The following is a 20232-nucleotide window of genomic DNA, read 5'->3' as shown; positions in this document are numbered from 1 at the left end:
AGTGGAAGATAAAGGATGTGTTCAACTGGCAAACTAAAAGAAAAAAAAAGAACAAGAAGGGGGAAAAATGCAATTTAGATTAAGCTTTGGGGTCAGGATCCTGCAAAGAGAATTTTTGATGGTTGTCTCCTGGATGTTCAAATTATTAAATAGATGCTGATTTTGTATTCTTCTACAATAACTTCCTCTATTTTCTCTTCCGCCTCCCCCCCTGTTATTCCATCACTCCTGCCTAAATCAGGTTCAGGTGTTGATAACGGATGAGAATGACTGCGTGCCAGAGTTCCTCCAGTCCATCTACAGCGTGGACGGCGTTCCTGAAACGGTAACAACAGCAACGTCTCTGCTGCAGGGTAAGACCCCGCCAACCAGGATATGTCACCCCCGTCTGCTTACTCAAGTGGAGGGAGATGTGATGTCAGAATATGACATTCTGTTTTCTAATTTATATATACTGACTGCTAACAGCTAATGGGCAAAGCTAACCTTTTGTTAGCGGATGCGTTTTTCAGCTAACTTTGAAATCCATTTGCAGACCAATTAGTTTCCACGAAATTTGGTTCTGCTCACTTTAACTTCAGCTAACGGTTTCTTAATTTAATGGTCAAAAACATTTGTAAACCCTAAAATCATATGTGTTTGTTCCTAGAGTTTATACACTAATCCAATAAGCAGAATGACGTGAAGGCAGGAAGCATTACCTCAAGGAGATTATTTTCCCTGTGTATTTTTATTTCTTAATTTATTTATTTGTTTAATACTTGGTGAACTGTGAATAAAATGTATATTGAATGGAAACTATGCTTTAATTTCTGATTTTGGCATGATCATCCTGATAGGGGAGTAGCAGTTATTGAAGTTAACCTTTAGGTTAGCTGTGCCCACTACTGAATCTAGATCATCCAAGCTCTTCTAATTCATGGTTACTGAGAAAAATGTGGCTTTGGACTGTATACTCTCATACGACAACATATAGTGATACCATCCAAGTACAAATCAGCATATGGCAATGTGTTTTCTGATTCATATGCAATTGAATCCCTCGAGCTGACCTTAGTTATTGCAGAAAATGTGACTTAAAAATAATGTCACAAATCTGCAGGTGGTATTCTGTTTGCTGATTCATATGCACTTGAAGCTAGTCTCATAGTACTGTTAGCTTTAGTGCGGCAGATAACTGAAACAATCCTTCACTTGGTGATACAAGCATCAGATTTGGCATGAATGTTCTTCATAAATCAGTGTTTGAGGAAAAAGTGCGGGCCACTTGAAAATCTAATATGGCGGCCAGGTAGGGGTCAATGAAGTGGTCAACATTTAAAAATGCTCCACTCATATTGAAAGCTATACCACATTATGTGTCTGATCACAAAGATTCCAAAAATGTATAGTTTGGACTGTCTATGACTGAATGTTATGGAGTTATGGGGTAAAAACAGCAAGAATGGTGACAAAGGTCAATTTCAGTTTGTACAGGAATCAAAAGTTAAACTTGCTCCAATTTTGGTAAAAGGTGTTGCAAATTATTGGTTGAACTAATAGGATTAATACATGGAATAGGTTTGACTGTGTTGAATGCTTGGTTTGCAAAGTACATGTCAAACAATGTCGATGTCCACTGGATTCTATGGCATGTGACATATGTTACCCTGTAATATGACAACTGAGCATGACACATGGTGCAAATGATTTCTTTTTAAAACCCTATTAACTCAACCAATAATTTGCATCACATTTTACAAAGATTGTAGCAACTTTAACTTTTGACCCCTGTACAAACTGAAATTGACCTTTGTCACCATTTTTGCTGTTTTTACACCATAACGCCATAACATTCAGTCATAGATAGTCCAAACTATACCTTTTTTGAATCTTAATGTGGTATAGCTTTCAATACGATTGTAGCATTTTAAAATTTTAACCCCTGTGTAATTCTTCATTGAACCCTACCTGGCTGCCATATTGGATTTTCAAGTGGCCCGCACTTTTTTCTCAAACACTATTTTATGAGGAACATTCATGCTAAAGCTGATCCTTGTATCACCAAGTGAACAATTCTGGCCAAAAATCAAACTTATCTGCTCCACTATTTCAAAGTTATTGCAGAAAAAAAAAGATTTCCAGACTTTTCAATGGTGGGCGACACACTGGCTTCATGGTTAGCACTGCTGCCTTACAGCAAGAAGGTTGTGGGATCTCTTCCCACCTGATCTTTTCTGTGTGGAGTATGCATGTACTCCCTGTGTTCATGTGGGTTCCCTCCTGCTCCTCCATCTTCCTCCCACTTCCAAAAAAATAAAATGCAGGTTTGGTGAATTGGTGAGTCTAAAGTGACGGTAGGTGTGAGTGTGTTTGTCTGTCTACATGTGACCCAGTGACAGACTGGTGTCCTGTCCAGGGTGTACCATGCATTATGCCCGATGACTGCTGGGATATTTTCCAGCCCCCGACCCTTGACTGGAGTAAGCAAGTATATAAAATTAATGAATGAACCTTTCAGGGATCCTGATTGATGACCTCTGGCTTTCTTTTTAATATGATGCCAAGATATTATCACAAACAATTCATATGTGCCACATGAAAGAAATTGGACAAATGGTTCCCAAGATATTTGTTCGGATGGACACCCACACACATACACACACACATACACACTCTGTTTTGGCACAAATCTCAATGCTGCACTGCAGACTTGAAACTGTTTCGCACCCTTGCTGTAACGCCTTCATTTTTAGCATCCTGAAAGAAACTAATAGCTCTTTCAGGACTGTGATCATAATCTCAATTATCCTGTACTGCGCTAACTGCTACGAAGACACCATAAGTTACTTTGATTTATTGTAAGCCGCATGAGTAATTGTGTGCCATTTTATCAATTACGCCGCAAAGTTATCTTGTAATTATGAATTAAGAGGCTGAATACTGCCATGTAGAATTATTATCAGCTGCAGGAAGCGTGAGTGGAAAGGTTTGAGGTTTGTAAGCATGCATACACCGACAGAGAACCTGCTGTGCCTCAGGAGTTCTATTTTGCTTCACATTCATCGGTCACCCACAACAGCAATATTATGTTTAAAACTATAAGTAAGAACAAAACTGCAAATATTTTAGCTGTATTGAAATGACAAATATGTTGTTTCAGTTCTTGTTTTTAAATCTATGGCTATTGAGCGCCTTGGGGCAACTGTTTGTTGTGATTTGGCGCTATATAAGAAAAAGTTGATTGATTGATTGATGTATCGGTATTTGTCAAATGCAATATAGTTAAATTGAGCATTAGCCCTGCTCTCATCCAGAGCAAGTCAAGTCTAGACTGGGAGCATGCACGTGTGCAGTGCACTGACACATCCACCACACCACAGAACTGCCCCAAGCAGAAAACCGGTTCATCTCCCCCTCAAACATACCGTAACCATCAATATCTGGCACAACCAATTTCAACATGGAAATGACCTCCTCCAGTCACTGGGGTCCTCAAATCTCTAGCACCTTCCAAAATGTTTTACATGTCCAAAATGTCATAGCTGATGCTCACTCAAAGGCAAGTGATACTCCTTATCCGAGTTTGCCCGAGTAACCATTTGTTTAACACAAAGTCCTTCAAGTGGTACCCAAGAGTCCTCTGTAGAGACCAAATACCAAAAACATTCTGTCACTGGCTATAATTCAAGTCTACCAACCGTACAGTAAAACAGGAGGCACCAAGACCCTAAAGAATTGGACTTTCATTCTGCTGCAAAGATTTCGGCATCGCCAAACACCTCTGTCCAGCGACTTCATGACTCCATAAGCTCTTCTCAGACATCTCTCAGTGTCAAAGACTGACGACCCAGAGACATGAATGCTACTGCCAAGACAAATGAATATCTCTTCAAGTTCAACACTTTCAACACATATGGATACACTTCTGCTGGCCATGTCCAGGAAGTCATTGAAAGCCTGGATATTACTCTTGATCCAGGACAGTCGCAAACTCAGACCCTCCAACTCCATGAGAGTGTCACATCTCTATATCAATATATGAATAAGCTGACTCCTCCACTCATGCAACATTTTAGGTGTGCGTTACATCATTATTTGCTCATCTAGCAGAGAGAATTATAGGCTCAGATGAGGAGTATCACTTCCATTTGTGTTATTTCCTTTACAAGTCAGTAGAAAAAGCATTGATATGAAGCTTTAGATATCCCTTGCATTTTAGTGAAAAAACAAACAAACAATGTAATTAAGAAATGGAAGAAGTTTGGCAAAGTGTGGTAAATCTGCAGGTCATTATGAAAGAGACTGAGATTCTGTGTGCACAGAAGATTCCATACTACACAGATATGCTAGCCATACGAGAGGGAGAATAGATGTGTCCTTAGTCTGGACTTGAATGTTGCTACAGAATCTGACTGTTTTATCTTTGCAGTGAGATCATTCCACAAGGCAGGTGCTTGAAAAAGAGAGAGACTTTGTTTTAGCCTTAGGGACACAAAGTAGTTCTGCACCCTGGGAACGCAGAGCACGGTCCGGTATGTAGGGTGTAATTAGGCCTGCTAGATAGAGAGGTGCTAATCCATGAATAATTTTATGAGTTAATAACAGACCCTTAGGGCCCTGTCCCATTGGCATTTAGGAGGATTTGCGCATGAAATGAGGAGATAAAAGCTGAGCGTCCGCAACAAAGGTGGGCAGAAATGACAAATGTCCCAGGGTGGATCAGCGAATACATGAGGAAGAAAGCGGATATAACAGGGAACAGAAGCGAAGGCGACTGCGGAGGCGCCCCCATGAGGGGCACAGCGGCCGTGATGCACTCGCTCCATCTGTGCCCACTCTGTCTGCATGTGCGACATAACATTTGCGACCGTGATGTGGCCGTGCTGGGCACGCGTCATATCTGTTTTGCACGCTGTCCCGGTCCGCCGCCAAGCTGCGCCAACCCGTCGGTTGCGGATATCAGTGGATGACAAGGGATATGCGGCACGTTGGTTGTGTATGTCCTGCGTATGTCTTCAGTATGTGTTCAGGCAGTGATGCGGATCTCATCCACAGCAGGATTTTTGAGCTGGCTGCGGACATGCGTGCCTCTGCAGATGATCACGGACGTGTTCGGGTGGCGGCCGACTCATACAGGAATGTTACATGGTTATTGCGGTTGTTTGGCGGATGTGGGCCACTTTTGTGCGCATTCCATCCGCAAATCCTCCTAAACACCAGTGGGACAAGGCCCTTAGGTGAGTAATTAATGTATATCTTTGTGGAGTGGGAGGAGGCTTTAATAACAAGTGCCTTGGATATGGATATTAAAAACTATGGCTGGCATTCAGCCTCAATAACCCGGCTACTGTCATTGTAGGTGACATTACCCAGTTATCGATATGTACCAACTAACAAACGTGCTAACATACAAATTAAACAATATAGAAATTTCACTTACGGAATATACAAGAGCACAAACTTCTTTGATGGTCTGTTAGTACAATTAACCACACAACAAGCCACATTTTGTCAACTGCTCAAAAATGAACCACCAGTGGTTAGTAGGCACCCGCGATGCATATCGGTAAATATCAAATCACAAATACTCCAAACATTATGGCTTAAAATAGCCTAAAGAGTTATGTAAAAATTCACGCCTCACACAGCTGTCATTATGTCCGCCAAGGATATAATAAAATCATCTGCATTTATATATTTATTTATTTGTCTGTCTGTCTGTCTGTTAGTAGGATTATGTTAAAACTACTGCATGGATTTTGATAAAATTTTCACCACAGATAGATATTAGGCCATGGAAGACTCCATTAAATTTTGGAGGTGATCAGGGTCTGGATTCTGGATCAAGATTTCACTTTATAAGCTTTTAAGGACTACGTCAAAACTACTTCATGGATTCTCACCAAATTTGTACCACAGATACATATTAGTGCATGGAAGACTCCACAGAATTTTGGAGGTGATCTCGATCTGGATCTTGGATCAAGAATTCCCTTTATATAGGCTTTGAAGGATTAGGTCAAAACTACATCACAGATTCTCACCAAATTTGCACCAGTGACTCCACTGATTTTTGGAGGTGATCCGGATGCAGATTGGCGGACGTCAGAAATCTCTGATTACTCTTGCTCATTCATTCATTCATTTTTTTTTATATGCACTTGCTCCAATGAAGGGTCACCTGGGAGTGGGTGGGGGGGGAGTTGTAGGCCAGCATAGGGCATAAGGAATAGTACACCCTGGACAGGACACCAGTCTACCACAGGGCCACCGTACAGCCGTTATGACTGGTGAAACCAGGTATACAGACCACAGCTATTTTTGTATCAGGCTAAACGTTTTATTTCATCTTTTTTTTTTTCTGCTGTAACTTTGGACATTTTGTCATGGGGTTGTATTGGGATGAACTCACTTTTGGGGCCAGCGTGTAGTGGCCATGTACAGAACTGCAACATGTGGCACTCCTACACTGGCTTCATTTTACAGCCCTGGAGGGTGCCACTTGGTTTGGATACCACATGTGAGTGAAATCTCCAAAATAACACCACCCAGTTTTCATTGGGCACACCATAGATACAAAAAAGGCATATATATATATATATATATATATATATATATATATATATATATATATATATATATATATATATATATATATATATATATATATATATATATATATATATATATCACACATTAAAATGCTCATGAAAAGAAAAATAAACACATCAAAAGAATATCTACTGTGCAAATCTTCTGAGCTCAAAGGGCTGTGGGATATAAAATGTATCAGAAAGCAAATGTACATTTAAATTATCTTTGCAATCATTACTGTTGATATTTGTGACTGAAAAAAATAATTTCTCACATTAGGTGCACATCTACAGGATTTCTTCTTCAGAATAAAAGGATTCCAAGACATTGTTTTTGTAAATGATGATATTAATTCTGAGGGCACACGAGAGTGCATATGTGAGTAATTGCTGCTGTCACAGCCGATGAGCTATTCCATGTTTAGCAAAGCCATGAAGCCATAATGAGCCGCACAGATGTCACCATATTCATCAGCTGATGCCATCTCGTCAGCTTATTTCGATTAACTGCCAATTGACGATGCTCGTGTGATGTCTTCTGTTCCACCAGTGTTGGCCACAGACTGTGACTCCAACTTGAACGCTGAGCTCATTTACTACACCCTGAGTCCAGATTTCAGTATTTCACCACACGGGACGGTTTTTCCTGCGGGTCGGCTGGACTACGAGCGGCCTAACCATCTGTATGAATTTGTGGTGATGGCGGTGGACAGCGGTGAGGATCCTCACTCTGGCACAGCCACTGTCCGCGTCAGGATGGCAAACATCAATGATGAGGCTCCAGAATTCTCCCAACCTGTGTAAGCAGCAGTTTCACAATTATCTTTCTGACATTTCCTCCTCCGGGTTCACTTTTAGCCATTCCCCTGGTAGATTAACTACAACGGATGATGAATGGTCAATGGACTGAAAATTATACAGTCCACTGTGGTTATACCTTGAGAGCTGATACTTAATGGCATTGATACTTATTAATGAAAAGTCAAAGCAAGAACTATGAGAACTGAAAATGTATAAAACACCACATTAAAATACAAAAGCTGAACTCAGCTTAAAAAAAAACACAGCATAAATCAATAGAATATGTTTTTTCAGTCTACTTAGTGTGTGTGAATGATGCTACAAAGGGGTTATATTATTCACTTTTCAACTGGCTCATATATTATAGATCACCTAGTGTCTGAAACTCAGGAATTTGAGTTTGCAGTTAAATATACTGATTATCACCTCATGCTTCTCTTCTGTTCATATTCAACACACATGATCTCAGTGTTACCGCAATATGCACAAGAAATGCAATTACAAAAATATCATACTTTAGCTGTTTGTTTTGTTTGAGTTTTATTCTGTTACCTGTGTGTCTATACGAACAGCAGACAATGAAAAGTATGTGGCAGGATGCAGATTTTATGTTGCACATGTGAGAGAACCATAAGAAATGAGCTGTTTGTGTGTCTGTTGTCCAACATCTCTCTTAGGATACTCAGCTGTGCTGTCAGGTTCCTGCCTGTGGGTCCTCCTGGGTTTGGGAGACCACCCTTAGTTTTTTTTTTCTGTTTGTTTGTTCATTTTGGGGTTTTTTGGGGGGGTGGGGGTATGATCCCACTCTGTCGTCACTGCACCCTGCCCTGATATCCCTAACCTCCTGATGAACCAGTTCAGTTTATTTTATTTGTATAGCACCATATGTTGCTTCAAGGAGCTTCACACATGTTGGTTTTGTAGGGTGTGTGGTCTATAGGTTTTGGTGGGGGGGGCTGGACTTTCTTGGATTAGTTGATCAGAATCACTCAGGCTCTAAATGGACTGCATTTATATAGCGCTTTTTCATCTGCATCAGACGCTCAAAGTGCTTTACAATTATGCCTCACATTCACCCCAATGTCAGGGTGCTGCCATACAAGGCGCTCACTACACACCGGGAGCAACTAGGGGATTAAAGGCCTTGCCCAAGGGCCCTTAGTGATTTTCCAGTCAGGCGGAGATTTGAACCCATGATCTTCTGGACTTAAGCCCAAAACCTTGACCACTAGACCATCACCTCCCCAGGAACATAAAAGTTAAATCTTATTTAAAGCTACAGTCTGCAGGATGTAGTGTCATCATGTGTTGAGTTTGCAAATTGTATTATGACTTTGCCGGTCATGATTTTGTTTCTCGTCATGTTTTTGGTTCTTTGATGACTAGGATTCATGCTCCCTTACCTTTTTTTGTGATAACCCACCTGTATGATCCTTCATTTCACAAACATGAGTTTTCGCAAACATGTTAGTCTGTACTAGCCACAAGAAGACAGTGTGCAGAGGAGCAACTGATTTGTTTTTTGTTTTCTTCAGTCATGGTGCAAAAGTAAGTATGTTATTTTTGGGGCACTGTGTCATCACGGCGGGGCAACATGGCAGCCTTGATCAGGGTGCCTACTCTCATGTTGATGTGAAGGGATCATATGAAGCTTATAAGAACACATACGGCACCTGGTAGTGTAGATTAATTATTGCTGGGAATTATACACTAATGAGATTAGATGAGATGAGATGAGATTTATTGTCAGTGTCATTATACAAGTGCAACAACAACAAAATTACATTTACACTCCAATTACCTCAGACAAGATACAGCATTTATCCACAATTATTACTTGTTTACTGTAATAATGGCACACATCAGAATTAAAGACAACACATATACATTTGATATGATGAGATGTTTATGTGCACTAAGCTTGAAGCAGTCCATCATCCGAATTGAGGCAAAGTGGGTGAAGGCTGCAGCAGGAGGGGCCCGCGCCACCCAGTGTGGGGAGTTGAAGGCTGCAGCAGTAAAAACCGTGCTGCCTTCAAGGTGGTAGGGAGGAAGCCAGGGTGAGGGGAGTGGAGAGACACGGGGGGGGTAATAGGGATGGAGGGAAGGAAACATGCATCGTGTGCAGATTAGTTAATTTTTTGTCAGTTTCTGTCTGTGTGTGTGTAAAGTCTGATGTTGCTAGGCAACAGCAGGCTGGGGGGGTAGATAGATAAGAAAGGGGAGCCAAATTCCTTCACCAAGGCCATAGATCCTTCTGGGGGAAGAGCAGGGAATTTTGCCTTCAGGAGCCAATATGGCTGCCATGTTGATGTTAGACGGAGAGATACAGAATTCCATTTACTGCACCTCTGACCATCCAGAGTCCAAATTTATAAAAAATATTCTCCGGTCCAAGCATCACATTCCTTTGCAATGCAGCTATATGCTCCAGAGGTGGTATCCATTTTGCGTTTGAGTTCAAGAGTTCATGCAGTCTGAGATTGCACAGCATTGCTGAACTCATTAATCATGACAGACTGATGAGGGGATGAGATTCTGGAAGCAGCCGTCTTGCAAATATTCTTGTGGGCCAGGGCAGCGCACAAACCAATCAGCGCCAAACCTCCCACCATAAAAGTGAATAGAAATAAATCTCAATGTCTTCCATAGAGATTGGAGCCACATGTCACACTCCATTCTCTCAGGCGTCAAAAGCATAGCCCGCTGGGTAGGTTCTATCAGTGCACACAGGGTCCCCCAACCCTGATTTCCTTGTTGAAAAAAAAAAATGGTGTCATTAGCAGATGGCTAAGAATGCTATATTCTATTTATGCTAATAAACACCCGTAAATCCTACATACTGTAGCTTTAGCCATTCTAGATAGAGATAAAAAGAGATTTTACAAATGTAGCCCACTTTAATAACAAAACAGATGACAGTGAGAATAATAATGACAATGACAATAATAGCAACAATAACAACAGTAACAATATTAATAATAATATAATTTTATGCAAGGTGCCAAAATGCAGTGCAGTGTGCTCATGGAGCTCTCGATCACATTCAAATTCCAGTCCAATCATAAAAGTTAAACCTCTCAGCCTTCGCTCTTTAAAGCGTGTGGAGAGAGTGCTTTGAGACCAGGTGAAAAGTTTAAATGGCGTCTGTACTGCTGGCACTTGTTCATCTCTGATCCACTATTTTACCGCTTTCATTATGGAGAATATTCACTCTTTGAGCAGATGAGGTGGTTGCATCACTGATGTATGGGGAGTTGCGTCAGACAGCAGACCTGACTTCCTTCAGGCTCTTCTTTGCAGAAATTCTGGATGCCTGGATTTCTGCCTCCAACCGTAGCGAGTGTGCTTCTGCGCTGACAAACTCAATATATTTGGCTGGAGGTGGTAATCGGCGCCATCTGGCACCAATACAATCTGTTACTCACGTCTCATGAATCAACCACAAACATAGTGTGACACTGTTATTTTCACAGCATCTCCTCGAGGTTTGCTGAAAATGTGTCTTCTTCAGTGTTGTAATGTTTTTGTTTTTTGTTGTTGTTGTTTTTTTGCGGGGTGGAGGTGAGCTTGCTAGACGGCGACTGTCTCCGTTGTATTTCACACCTCAAGCAAGCAAACTGCTTATTTTTTGTCAGTCACGTTTCGGTGACCTTCACAGGAGCTGACCTCTAGTCGCTCTCTAGTCAGGTGTCAGTCTCGGTGGGTGGTGAGACACGGAGCCAAACAAACAGGCAGGCAGAGAGGTATGGAAACAGGACCACAGACATAAGCCAGAGGAAGAAAAAACAAACCAAAAAAACAACAAACCCACCCTGAAACATGGTAACAGGGGAGCAAGTGGAGAATATCAAAACATGCAATACAAGTTAACAGATAATTGTGGAGATAGGCAGGCGACCGCCAAGCAAATAGAAACGCAGGCGCTGTGTCGGCTGCCTGGTCGCACTGTGGCTTACTGAGATATGTGCAGTTCGACGGCGAAGAGGACAGGATAGCAATAAAAAGGACATACTGACATGTAGAGGTAGACAAATGTACTATGTACTATGACAATTAGAAGAGGTATATATTGTTTTTAGAGTGACACTAATTGAGATGCTATGACAGTTAAGGGGACATAACACACAGTGTTTAAAAAAAAACATGTTTTAATGGTTAAAAAAAGGCAGCTGTGGTTGCCAGAATAAGTCTGTAAAAAAAAAAATACACAAAAATTTTGTGAATACGTTTACAGAACAACCTGTAAATTTCATGGTATAAAGCTGATGTAATTTACATTTTAAACTAGTAAATCCAACAGTATTTTTAAAATATGAATTAACATGATCATGCTGTTTTTAAACTATGTTCAGTAAAATGTAAATGTAGTTGTTACTTACTGTACATTAATGCAACTCCAGCTGTCAAAGGTGAATGGACCTCATGTAGCCGTGAACCTACAATATTGTGCTTTAGAGATAAGCACACTTACTGTTTGTGCTGCTGTGCTCTCAATTGTGCTGTCTATTCTGACAATATAATGAACTGTGAAGCATAGTGTGATTACATTTAAGAATTTTAACTGTACTTATACAATGTTCAGCCAGTCTGTTTTGTGTAAGCCTGATCCCATGAGCTCTCATGAGCTGAGCAGAGTGGGTCCTGGTTAGTACTTGGATGGGAGATCTCTTTAGAAGACCAGGGGATGTGTGTTTCTGCAAGTTAAACTGGAGTTGTGTTAGGATGGGCATCCGGTGTAAAATGTGCCTAATCTCTATGTGAATCTGTGTTGAATCCTCTGGTGACCCTGTACAACACGGGAGCAGGCGGAAGGGCAACAACAACTGTACTTATACAAAGTGTCTTAATATGAGGAGTTCTGAAGAAAAAAACAATTATGTATTGTATCCGGGATGTCGTCTGACTACCACAGAAATGGCAGAAGAGTTTGACATCAGCACTTTTTCGGCATGAAAAGACGTGCAGAGGACTTCGCGCATCGGGACGGAGGCGCAGGGCACAGAACAAAAAGCAACACTGTGATGAAGCCTCACAGGACATGTTGTGGCATGTCCAGCTCGTCCACAATTTCTCGGATAGTCACATGACTGAAAAGCCACCGAAAGCCATCTGAATTTTCCGAATGGTGCAAGAGCTGGGCATGTTAGGGCATGTCCTGTGAGACCTACACGGAGGTGCTTTCGTCCCGCGCCATGAGCGGCTCCGTGGCGAATTTCTCCGCTCCTCTTTCCATTACAAAAACTCCTGTAACAGTGGAATGTGCTGAAAAAGTGCTATGTCCAGCTGTCTTGCCATTTCTCTGGTAGTCAGACGACGTCCCGGATCAACATAGCGTTCACTTTGGAAATGATCTGGTCGTTTGAGCCTGTTGATCGCCGCTCGGTGCGCGGCGCGCCATCCGCCACTGTGGGCCGTCTTTAATCCAGTTGTAATTGTCCTTAATCTGTGTGATCCCCATAAGATCTTCACTGAAAGCCATCTGAATTTTCCAAATGGTTTCCACTTGGCTGTCTCTCACACTTTCTGAAAAAATTTTGATGAAGCAAAGCGGCAGTGCAGCCAATTTCCTGACAATGAAAATCCGACGAGGGGGCTGGACCACTCCTCCCACAAGGCGTGCTCACAGGCGAATGACGCAACCAACAGGCATGAAAAACCTCAAGCATGCGCACGAAGGTTCAAGCTTGGCTGATGCAATCACACATGATTCAAATCCATATAGTTTTTGCAAAAAATAAAAAGGTCGGATAGTTTTCTAACAGACCTCATATATACAACCCCTGGCAAAAATTATGGAATCACCGGCCTTGGAGGATGTTCATTCAGTTGTTTAATTTTGTAGAAAAAAAAGCAGATCACAGACATGACACAAAACTAAAGTAATTTCAAAAGGCAACTTTCTGGCTTTAAGAAACACTATAAGAAATCAAGAAAAAAAATTGTGGCAGTCATTAACGGTTACTTTTTTAGACCAAGCAGAGGGAAAAAAATATGGAATCACTCAATTCTGAGGAAAAAATTATGGAATCATGAAAAACAAAAGAACGCTCCAACACATCACTAGTATTTTGTTGCACCACCTCTGGCTTTTATAACAGCTTGCAGTCTCTGAGGCATGGACTTAATGAGTGACAAACAGTACTCTTCATCAGTCTGGCTCCAACTTTCTCTGATTGCTGTTGCCAGATCAGCTTTGCAGGTTGGAGCCTTGTCATGGACCATTTTCTTCAACTTCCACCAAAGATTTTCAATTGGATTAAGATCCAGACTATTTGCAGGCCATGACATTGACCCTATGTGTCTTTTTGCAAGGAATGTTTTCACAGTTTTTTCTCTATGGCAAGATGCATTATCATCTTGAAAAATGATTTCATCATCCCCAAACATCTTTTCAGTTGATGGGGTTAGAAAAGTGTCCAAAATATCAACGTAGACTTGTGCATTTATTGATGATGTAAAGTTCCAGCATCATCACCTTGCCCAATGCAGATTCGAGAGTCATCACTGAATATGACTTTCATCCAGTCATCCACAGTCCATGATTGCTTTTCCTTAGCCCATTGTAACCTTGTTTTTTTCTGTTTAGGTGTTAATGATGGCTTTCGTTTAGCTTTTCTGTATGTAAATCCCATTTCCTTTAGGCGGTTTCTTACAGTTCAGTCACAGACGTTGACTCCAGTTTCCTCCCATTCGTTCCTCATTTGTTTTGTTGTGCATTTTCGATTTTTGAGACATATTGCTTTAAGTTTTCTCTCTTGACACTTTGATGTCTTCCTTGGTCTACCAGTATGTTTGCCTTTAACAACCTTCCCATGTTGTTTGTATTTGGTCCAGAGTTTAGACACAGCTGACTGTGAACAACTAACATCTTTTGCAACATTGCGTGATGATTTACCCTCTTTTAAGAGTTTGATAATCCTCTCCTTTGTTTCAATTGACATCTCTCATGTTGGAGCCATGATTCATGTCAGTCCACTTGGTGCAACAGCTCTCCAAGGTGTGATCACTCCTTTTTAGATGCAGACTAACGAGCAGATCTGATTTGATGCAGATGTTAGTTTTGGGGATGAAAATTTATAGGGTGATTCCATAATTTATTCCTCAGAATTGAGTGATTCCATATTTTTTTCCTTCTGCTTGGTCTAAAAAAGTAACCATTACTGACTGCCACAATTTTTTTTCCTGATTTCTTATAGTGTTTCTTAAAGCCAGAAAGTTGCCATGACTTTGAAATGACTTTAGTTTGGTGTCATGTCTGTGATCTGCTTTTTTTTCTACAAAATTAAACTGAATGAACATCCTCCGAGGCCGGTGATTCCATAATTTTTGCCAGGGGTTGTGTATGTATGTATATATATGTATGTATGTATTTGAACACCCTACTGTTTTGCATGTTCTCCCACTTAGAAATCATGGAGGGGTCTGAAATTTTCATCTTAGGTGTATCTCCACTCTGAGAGACATAATCTACAGAAAAAAAAATCCGGAAATCACAATGTATGATTTTTTTTTTATAATTTATTTGTATGTTACTGCTGCAAATAAGTATCTGAACACCTGTGAAAATCAATGTTAATATTTGGTACAGTAGCCTTTGTTTGCAATTACAGAGGTCAAACAATTCCTGTAGTTTTTCACCAGGTTTGCACACACTGCAGCAGGGATTGTGGTCCACTCCTCCACACAGATCTTTTCCAAATCTTTCAGGTTTGGAGTTTCAGCTCCCTCCAAAGATTTTCTGTTGAGTTCAGGTCTGGAGACTGGCCAGGCCACTCCAGGACCTTGAAATGCTTCTTATGGAGCCCCTCCTTAGTTGCCCTGGCTGTGTGTTTGGGGTCACTGTCATGCTGGAAGACCCAGCCATGACCCATCTTCAATGGTCTTACTGAGGGAAGGAGGTTGTTTACCAAAATCTCGCAATACATGACCTCATCCATCCTCCCTTCAATAAGGTGCAGTTGTCCTGTCCCCTTTGCAGAAGAGCACCCCCAGAGTATGATGTTTCCACCCCCATGCTTCACGGTTGGGATGGTTTTCTTGGGGTTGTTCTCATCCTCTAAACATGGTAAGTGTAGTTGATTCCAAAAAGCTCTATTCTGGTCTCATCTGACGACATGACCTTCTCCCATGCCTCCTCTGGATCATCCAGATGGTCACTGGTGAACTTCAAATGGGCCTGGACATGTGCTGGCTTAAGCAGGGGGACCTTGCTGCCCTGCAGGATTTTAAACCATGACAGCATCATGTGTTACTAATGTAATCTTTGTGACTGTGGTTCCAGCTCTCTTCAGGTCATTGACCAGGTCCTCCTATGTAGTTCTGAGCTTTCTCAGAATCATCCTTACCCCACAAAGTGAGATCTTGCATGGAATCCCAGACCAAGGGAGATTGACAGTCATCTTGTGTTTCTTCCACTTTCTAATAAATAATCATAACAGTTGCTGTCTTCTACCAAGCTGCTTGCCTGTTGTCCTGTAGTCCATCCCAGCCTTGTGCAGGTTTACAGTTTTGTCCCTGGTGTCCTTAGACAGCTCTTTGGTCTTGGCTATGGTGGACAGGTTGGAGTGTGATTGACTGAGTGTGTGAACAGGTGTCTTTTATACAGGTAACAAGTTCAAACAGGTGCAATTAATACAGGTAAAGAGTGCAGAATAAGAGGGCTTCTTAAAGAAAAATTAACAGGTTTGTGAGAGCCAGAATTCTTGCTGGTTGGTAGGTGTTCAAATACTTATTTGCAGCAGTAACATACAAATAACTTATCAAAAAAAAATCATACATTGTGATTTCCGGATTTTTTTTTTTTTTAGATTATGTCTCTCACAGTGGACATGCACCTAAGATGAAAATTTCAGACCCCTCCATGATTTCTAAGTGGGAGAACTTGAAAAACTGCAGGGTGTTCAAATACTTATTTTCCTCACTGTATATATACAGTTGTGCTCAAAAGTGTACATACCTTGGCAAAATTTTAGATTTTTAGATTTTTTTTTTTTTGAGGGGGACCAATTTTTAGAGAATATGAATGATAACACACACAAAAAAACTTTTTTCACTCATGGTTAGTGTTGTGTGAATCAATTAATTGTCAAACAACTGCATTTACTCTCTTTAAATCATAATGACAACAGAAATGATCAAAAGTTTACATACCCTGGTGATTCTGGCCTGATAATATGCACACAAGTTAATGCAAACAGGTTTGAATGGTTACAAAAGGTAACCATCCTCACCTGTGATCTATTTTCTTGTAATCAGTGAGTTTCTTGGTTCCTGACAGACCCTTGCATCTTTCATCCAGTGCTGCACTGATGTTTCTGGTTTCTGAATCATAGGGAAAGCAAAATCATTTTCAAAGAAAAGATAATTGAACTGTATAAAACAGGAAATGGATATAAAAAGATATCCAAGGACCTAAGTGAATGCCAATTAGCAGTGTTCAAATTCTAATTAAGAAGTGGAAAATGAGGGATTCTGTTGGAACCAAAGCACAGTCAGGTAATCCAACAAAAATTTAAAATACATCAAAAAGGAAAATACACCAAACAGCACAGAGAACATGTTATGTGTCGGACGCAGCCCGGAGAACCGACCAGCGTTTGAAGGACCCAGTATAAAATAAGCAGAGCACGGTACAAAGGATAACAGAGTTTAATAAACATAACAGTGATGTGATAAATATAAGAGTGCGCAGTCTGGCGTGGTGGATTGCGGTGCGCTCCCAGCAGCGCTAATGGTCCGGAGCCAGAACCAGTTTGGACCCAAGGACCCCGCCGACACCCCCCAGGTGGCCGCGACAAACCGAGTCTGTGAATGAAGAAATCATCATGTGAGTCCACACTCAACACACAGAGAGACCGCTCAAAGGTGTACAAACAGCAAACACTTCCTGGCTTAATTACTAATCAGCTTCCCACCCTGCAGGCATGGAACACCCTGTTCACAAACTCACTGCAGTAGAAGCTGATTAAAACGACTAACATAACAGCTCAATATAATAAGGTGTGAGGGACACCACATTTACTGACTGTATAAATGTTAGTCACAAAATCTAACGTACCTCAGGAAGTGTGCTGACGAGCGTGAGACCTCACCCCCTCCTCTTTCACAGACCATGCATCAAACCTGGACGTTCTCTGCATCCACTGATGATGAGATGGCTCTCGAGACGACGATCTCACCCGTCTGGTCACAAGGTCGAGTCTCTGGCAAATACACACTGTGTACTCCAGACTTAAATGCCACCATGTTCCAATCCGTGTAGATGCACCACAGCTGTGAGTCCTGACGAGCCGCACCTGATCAGCCTCAGGTGATCAGGGTGAGGTCCTGGTAACTCAGCCACACAGCCACTCAGTCCCAAATGCGCACCACCTGGAAGGAAAACCAAAAGACAGAAACAGAAGACAAACAAAAGCCAGCCAGGCACGCCAGCCACAACAGAACAAAGCCAACTGGAATGATGAGACCAAAATTTAACTTTTTGCCCACATCCATAATTAATTTAATTAGCTTATAATGCGCCAAATCACAGCAAAAGCCGTCTCAAGGTGCCTTACATAAAACAAGTCAACATAAAATTGAATAAATAATTAAAATGAATAAAAAATTCAAATACATAAATAAAAACAGAAGTAAAAGAATAAAACAAATAAAAATAAAAACTATCCATAAGAAAGAGAATAAAAATAGGTTTTGAGTCTTGACTTAAAAATGTCCACAGACTCAGACTGCCTCACAGTCACAGGAAGACTGTTCCACAGGGTGGGTGCACGATACGAAAAGGCTCTTTGACCTGCTGACTTCTTCTTCACCCTGGGAACACAGAGAATTCCTGCATCCTGCGACCGCAAAGCCTGAGCTGGCACGTAGAGTTCCACCAGATCAGCCAGATAAAATGGTGCCAGTCCATGAACAACCTTATAAGTCAATACCAAAACCTTAAAATCTGCTCTCACAGAGACAGGGAGCCAGTGCAAAGATGCCAAAATGGGTGTGATATGTTCAGACCTTCCACTACGTGTCAGAAGTCTGGCGGCAGCGTTCTGAACCAGCTGAAGACCCCTAATGCTGGACTGTGGTAACCCTGAAAATAGAACATTACAATAATCTAGTCTAGAAGAAACAAAAGCATGAATCAGGGTCTCAGCATCAGCCATGGACAGGATGGGGCGGATCCTCGCTATATTTCTCAGATGGAAAAAAGCAGTCCTAGTAACATCCCTGATGTGGAGGTCAAAAGACAACGTGGGATCAAAAATTACCCCAGGGTTCCTCATTTTGTCCGTATGATGTATGACACAGGAACCCAGGCTGAGCGCCAGCTGGTCAAACTGATGCCGATGTCTCGCTGGACCAAGAACCATCATTTCAGTCTTATCAAAGTTTAAAAGCAGGAAGTTACTAGACATCCAACTTCTCACTGATAGAAGACAGTCCTCCAGGGATTTTATGGGAGTGAGATTTCCCGCAGTTATAGGCATGTACAACTGAGTATCATCAGCATAACAATGAAAGGCAATCCCAAAACTCCGCAGTATATGCCCAAGGGGTGCCACATACAGGGAGAAAAGCAAGGGGCATAAAACAGATCCCTGTGGAACCCCAAATCTCATGTCAGCAAGGTCAGAGGTAGTGCCATTATACAAGACACATTGAGAACGACTGGACAGATATGACGTCAACCAGGCAAGGTTAAACGTTACATAAACATTACATAAATGTTACATTAGGCGAGGAGTCAACAAAGCCTGTGATGAAAGGTACACCCTTCCTACTGTGAAGCATGGAGGTGGGTCACTGATGTTTTGGGGGATGTGTGAGCTACAAAGGCACAGAAAGCCTGGTCAAAATTGATGGCAGGATGAATGTAACATGTTATCAGAAAATACTGCAAGAAAATTTGCACTCACCAGCCCAGAAGCTATGCATGGGACCAACTTGGATGTTCCAACATGACAATGATCCAAAACACAAGGCCAGATTAACCTGTCATTGGCTACAGCAGAATAAATTGAAGGTTCTGGAGTCGCCATCTCAAATGATCTCAATCATCTCAATATCATTGCACCACTGTGGGGAGATCTCAAATGTGCAGTTCATGAAAGACCGCCCAGGAATTCACTGAATGTGGAGACTTTTTGCCAAGAATATTGGGCAGTTTTACCATCAGAGAAAATATAGAGCCTCATCCACAAATACCACAAAAGACTCCAAGCTGTCATCGATGTTAAAGGGTTTCCTTTAACATCAGTATGTAAACAGTATGTTTGATCAGGGTCTTTTGGGTAGTTTCTGTTGTCATTATGATTTTAAAAGAGGAAACACAATTGTATGACAATAAATGATGCCACACAGCCACTGTCCATGAGTGAAAAAAGTTTTTGTGTTCTCATTCATATTCCCTGAAAAATGGCCAAAAATAAATAAATAAATAAATAAAATAAATCTAAAATTCTGCCAGGGTATGTAAACCTGAGCACAACTGTATATATGTATACAGCGAATTTGGGATCAGGCTAACATCAAAGACTTTGAAATGGATGTGGTTGACATCAGACATGCAAATAATCAGGCAGACAGGCAAACACTTTTTCTGAGTGCAACTTCACATTTCAGTGAGATAATATGGGACAAAAGGAGGAGGCGAGTTCATATATTTCAACAAGTAGAACTACAACGAAGCAGCTTCCGAGTGAGGTGACAGATTACAGGTCACTCATGTTGTTACGGTGACCGCCACAGCTGGCGGAGATTAATCACCCATCAGTGTTCTTCTGTAAACCATGAATCACCTCTGACACTCGCACACATCTGAGAGAAGGATACCTCTGCTGACAAATCAACTCAAACTCTC

General features: G+C 41.3%; 1 protein-coding gene across 1 annotated transcript in view; it reads left to right on the top strand.

Annotated features, from left to right (window-relative positions):
- LOC117516100 (neural-cadherin-like) overlaps positions 1-20232 on the top strand; it is a 540129-nt gene that overhangs the window by 198847 nt on the left and 321050 nt on the right. The window contains exons 5-6 of the mRNA XM_034176992.1: positions 242-353; positions 7126-7375. Of these exons, the coding sequence (XP_034032883.1) occupies positions 242-353; positions 7126-7375 (362 nt within the window). The remainder of the gene's footprint in view (positions 1-241; positions 354-7125; positions 7376-20232) is intronic.

This window comes from Thalassophryne amazonica, chromosome 8 (assembly GCF_902500255.1).
Source record: "Thalassophryne amazonica chromosome 8, fThaAma1.1, whole genome shotgun sequence".
NCBI lineage: Eukaryota > Metazoa > Chordata > Actinopteri > Batrachoidiformes > Batrachoididae > Thalassophryne > Thalassophryne amazonica.
Note: the sequence above shows the minus strand (reverse complement) of the source record. Positions and strands in the feature narration are given on the sequence as shown.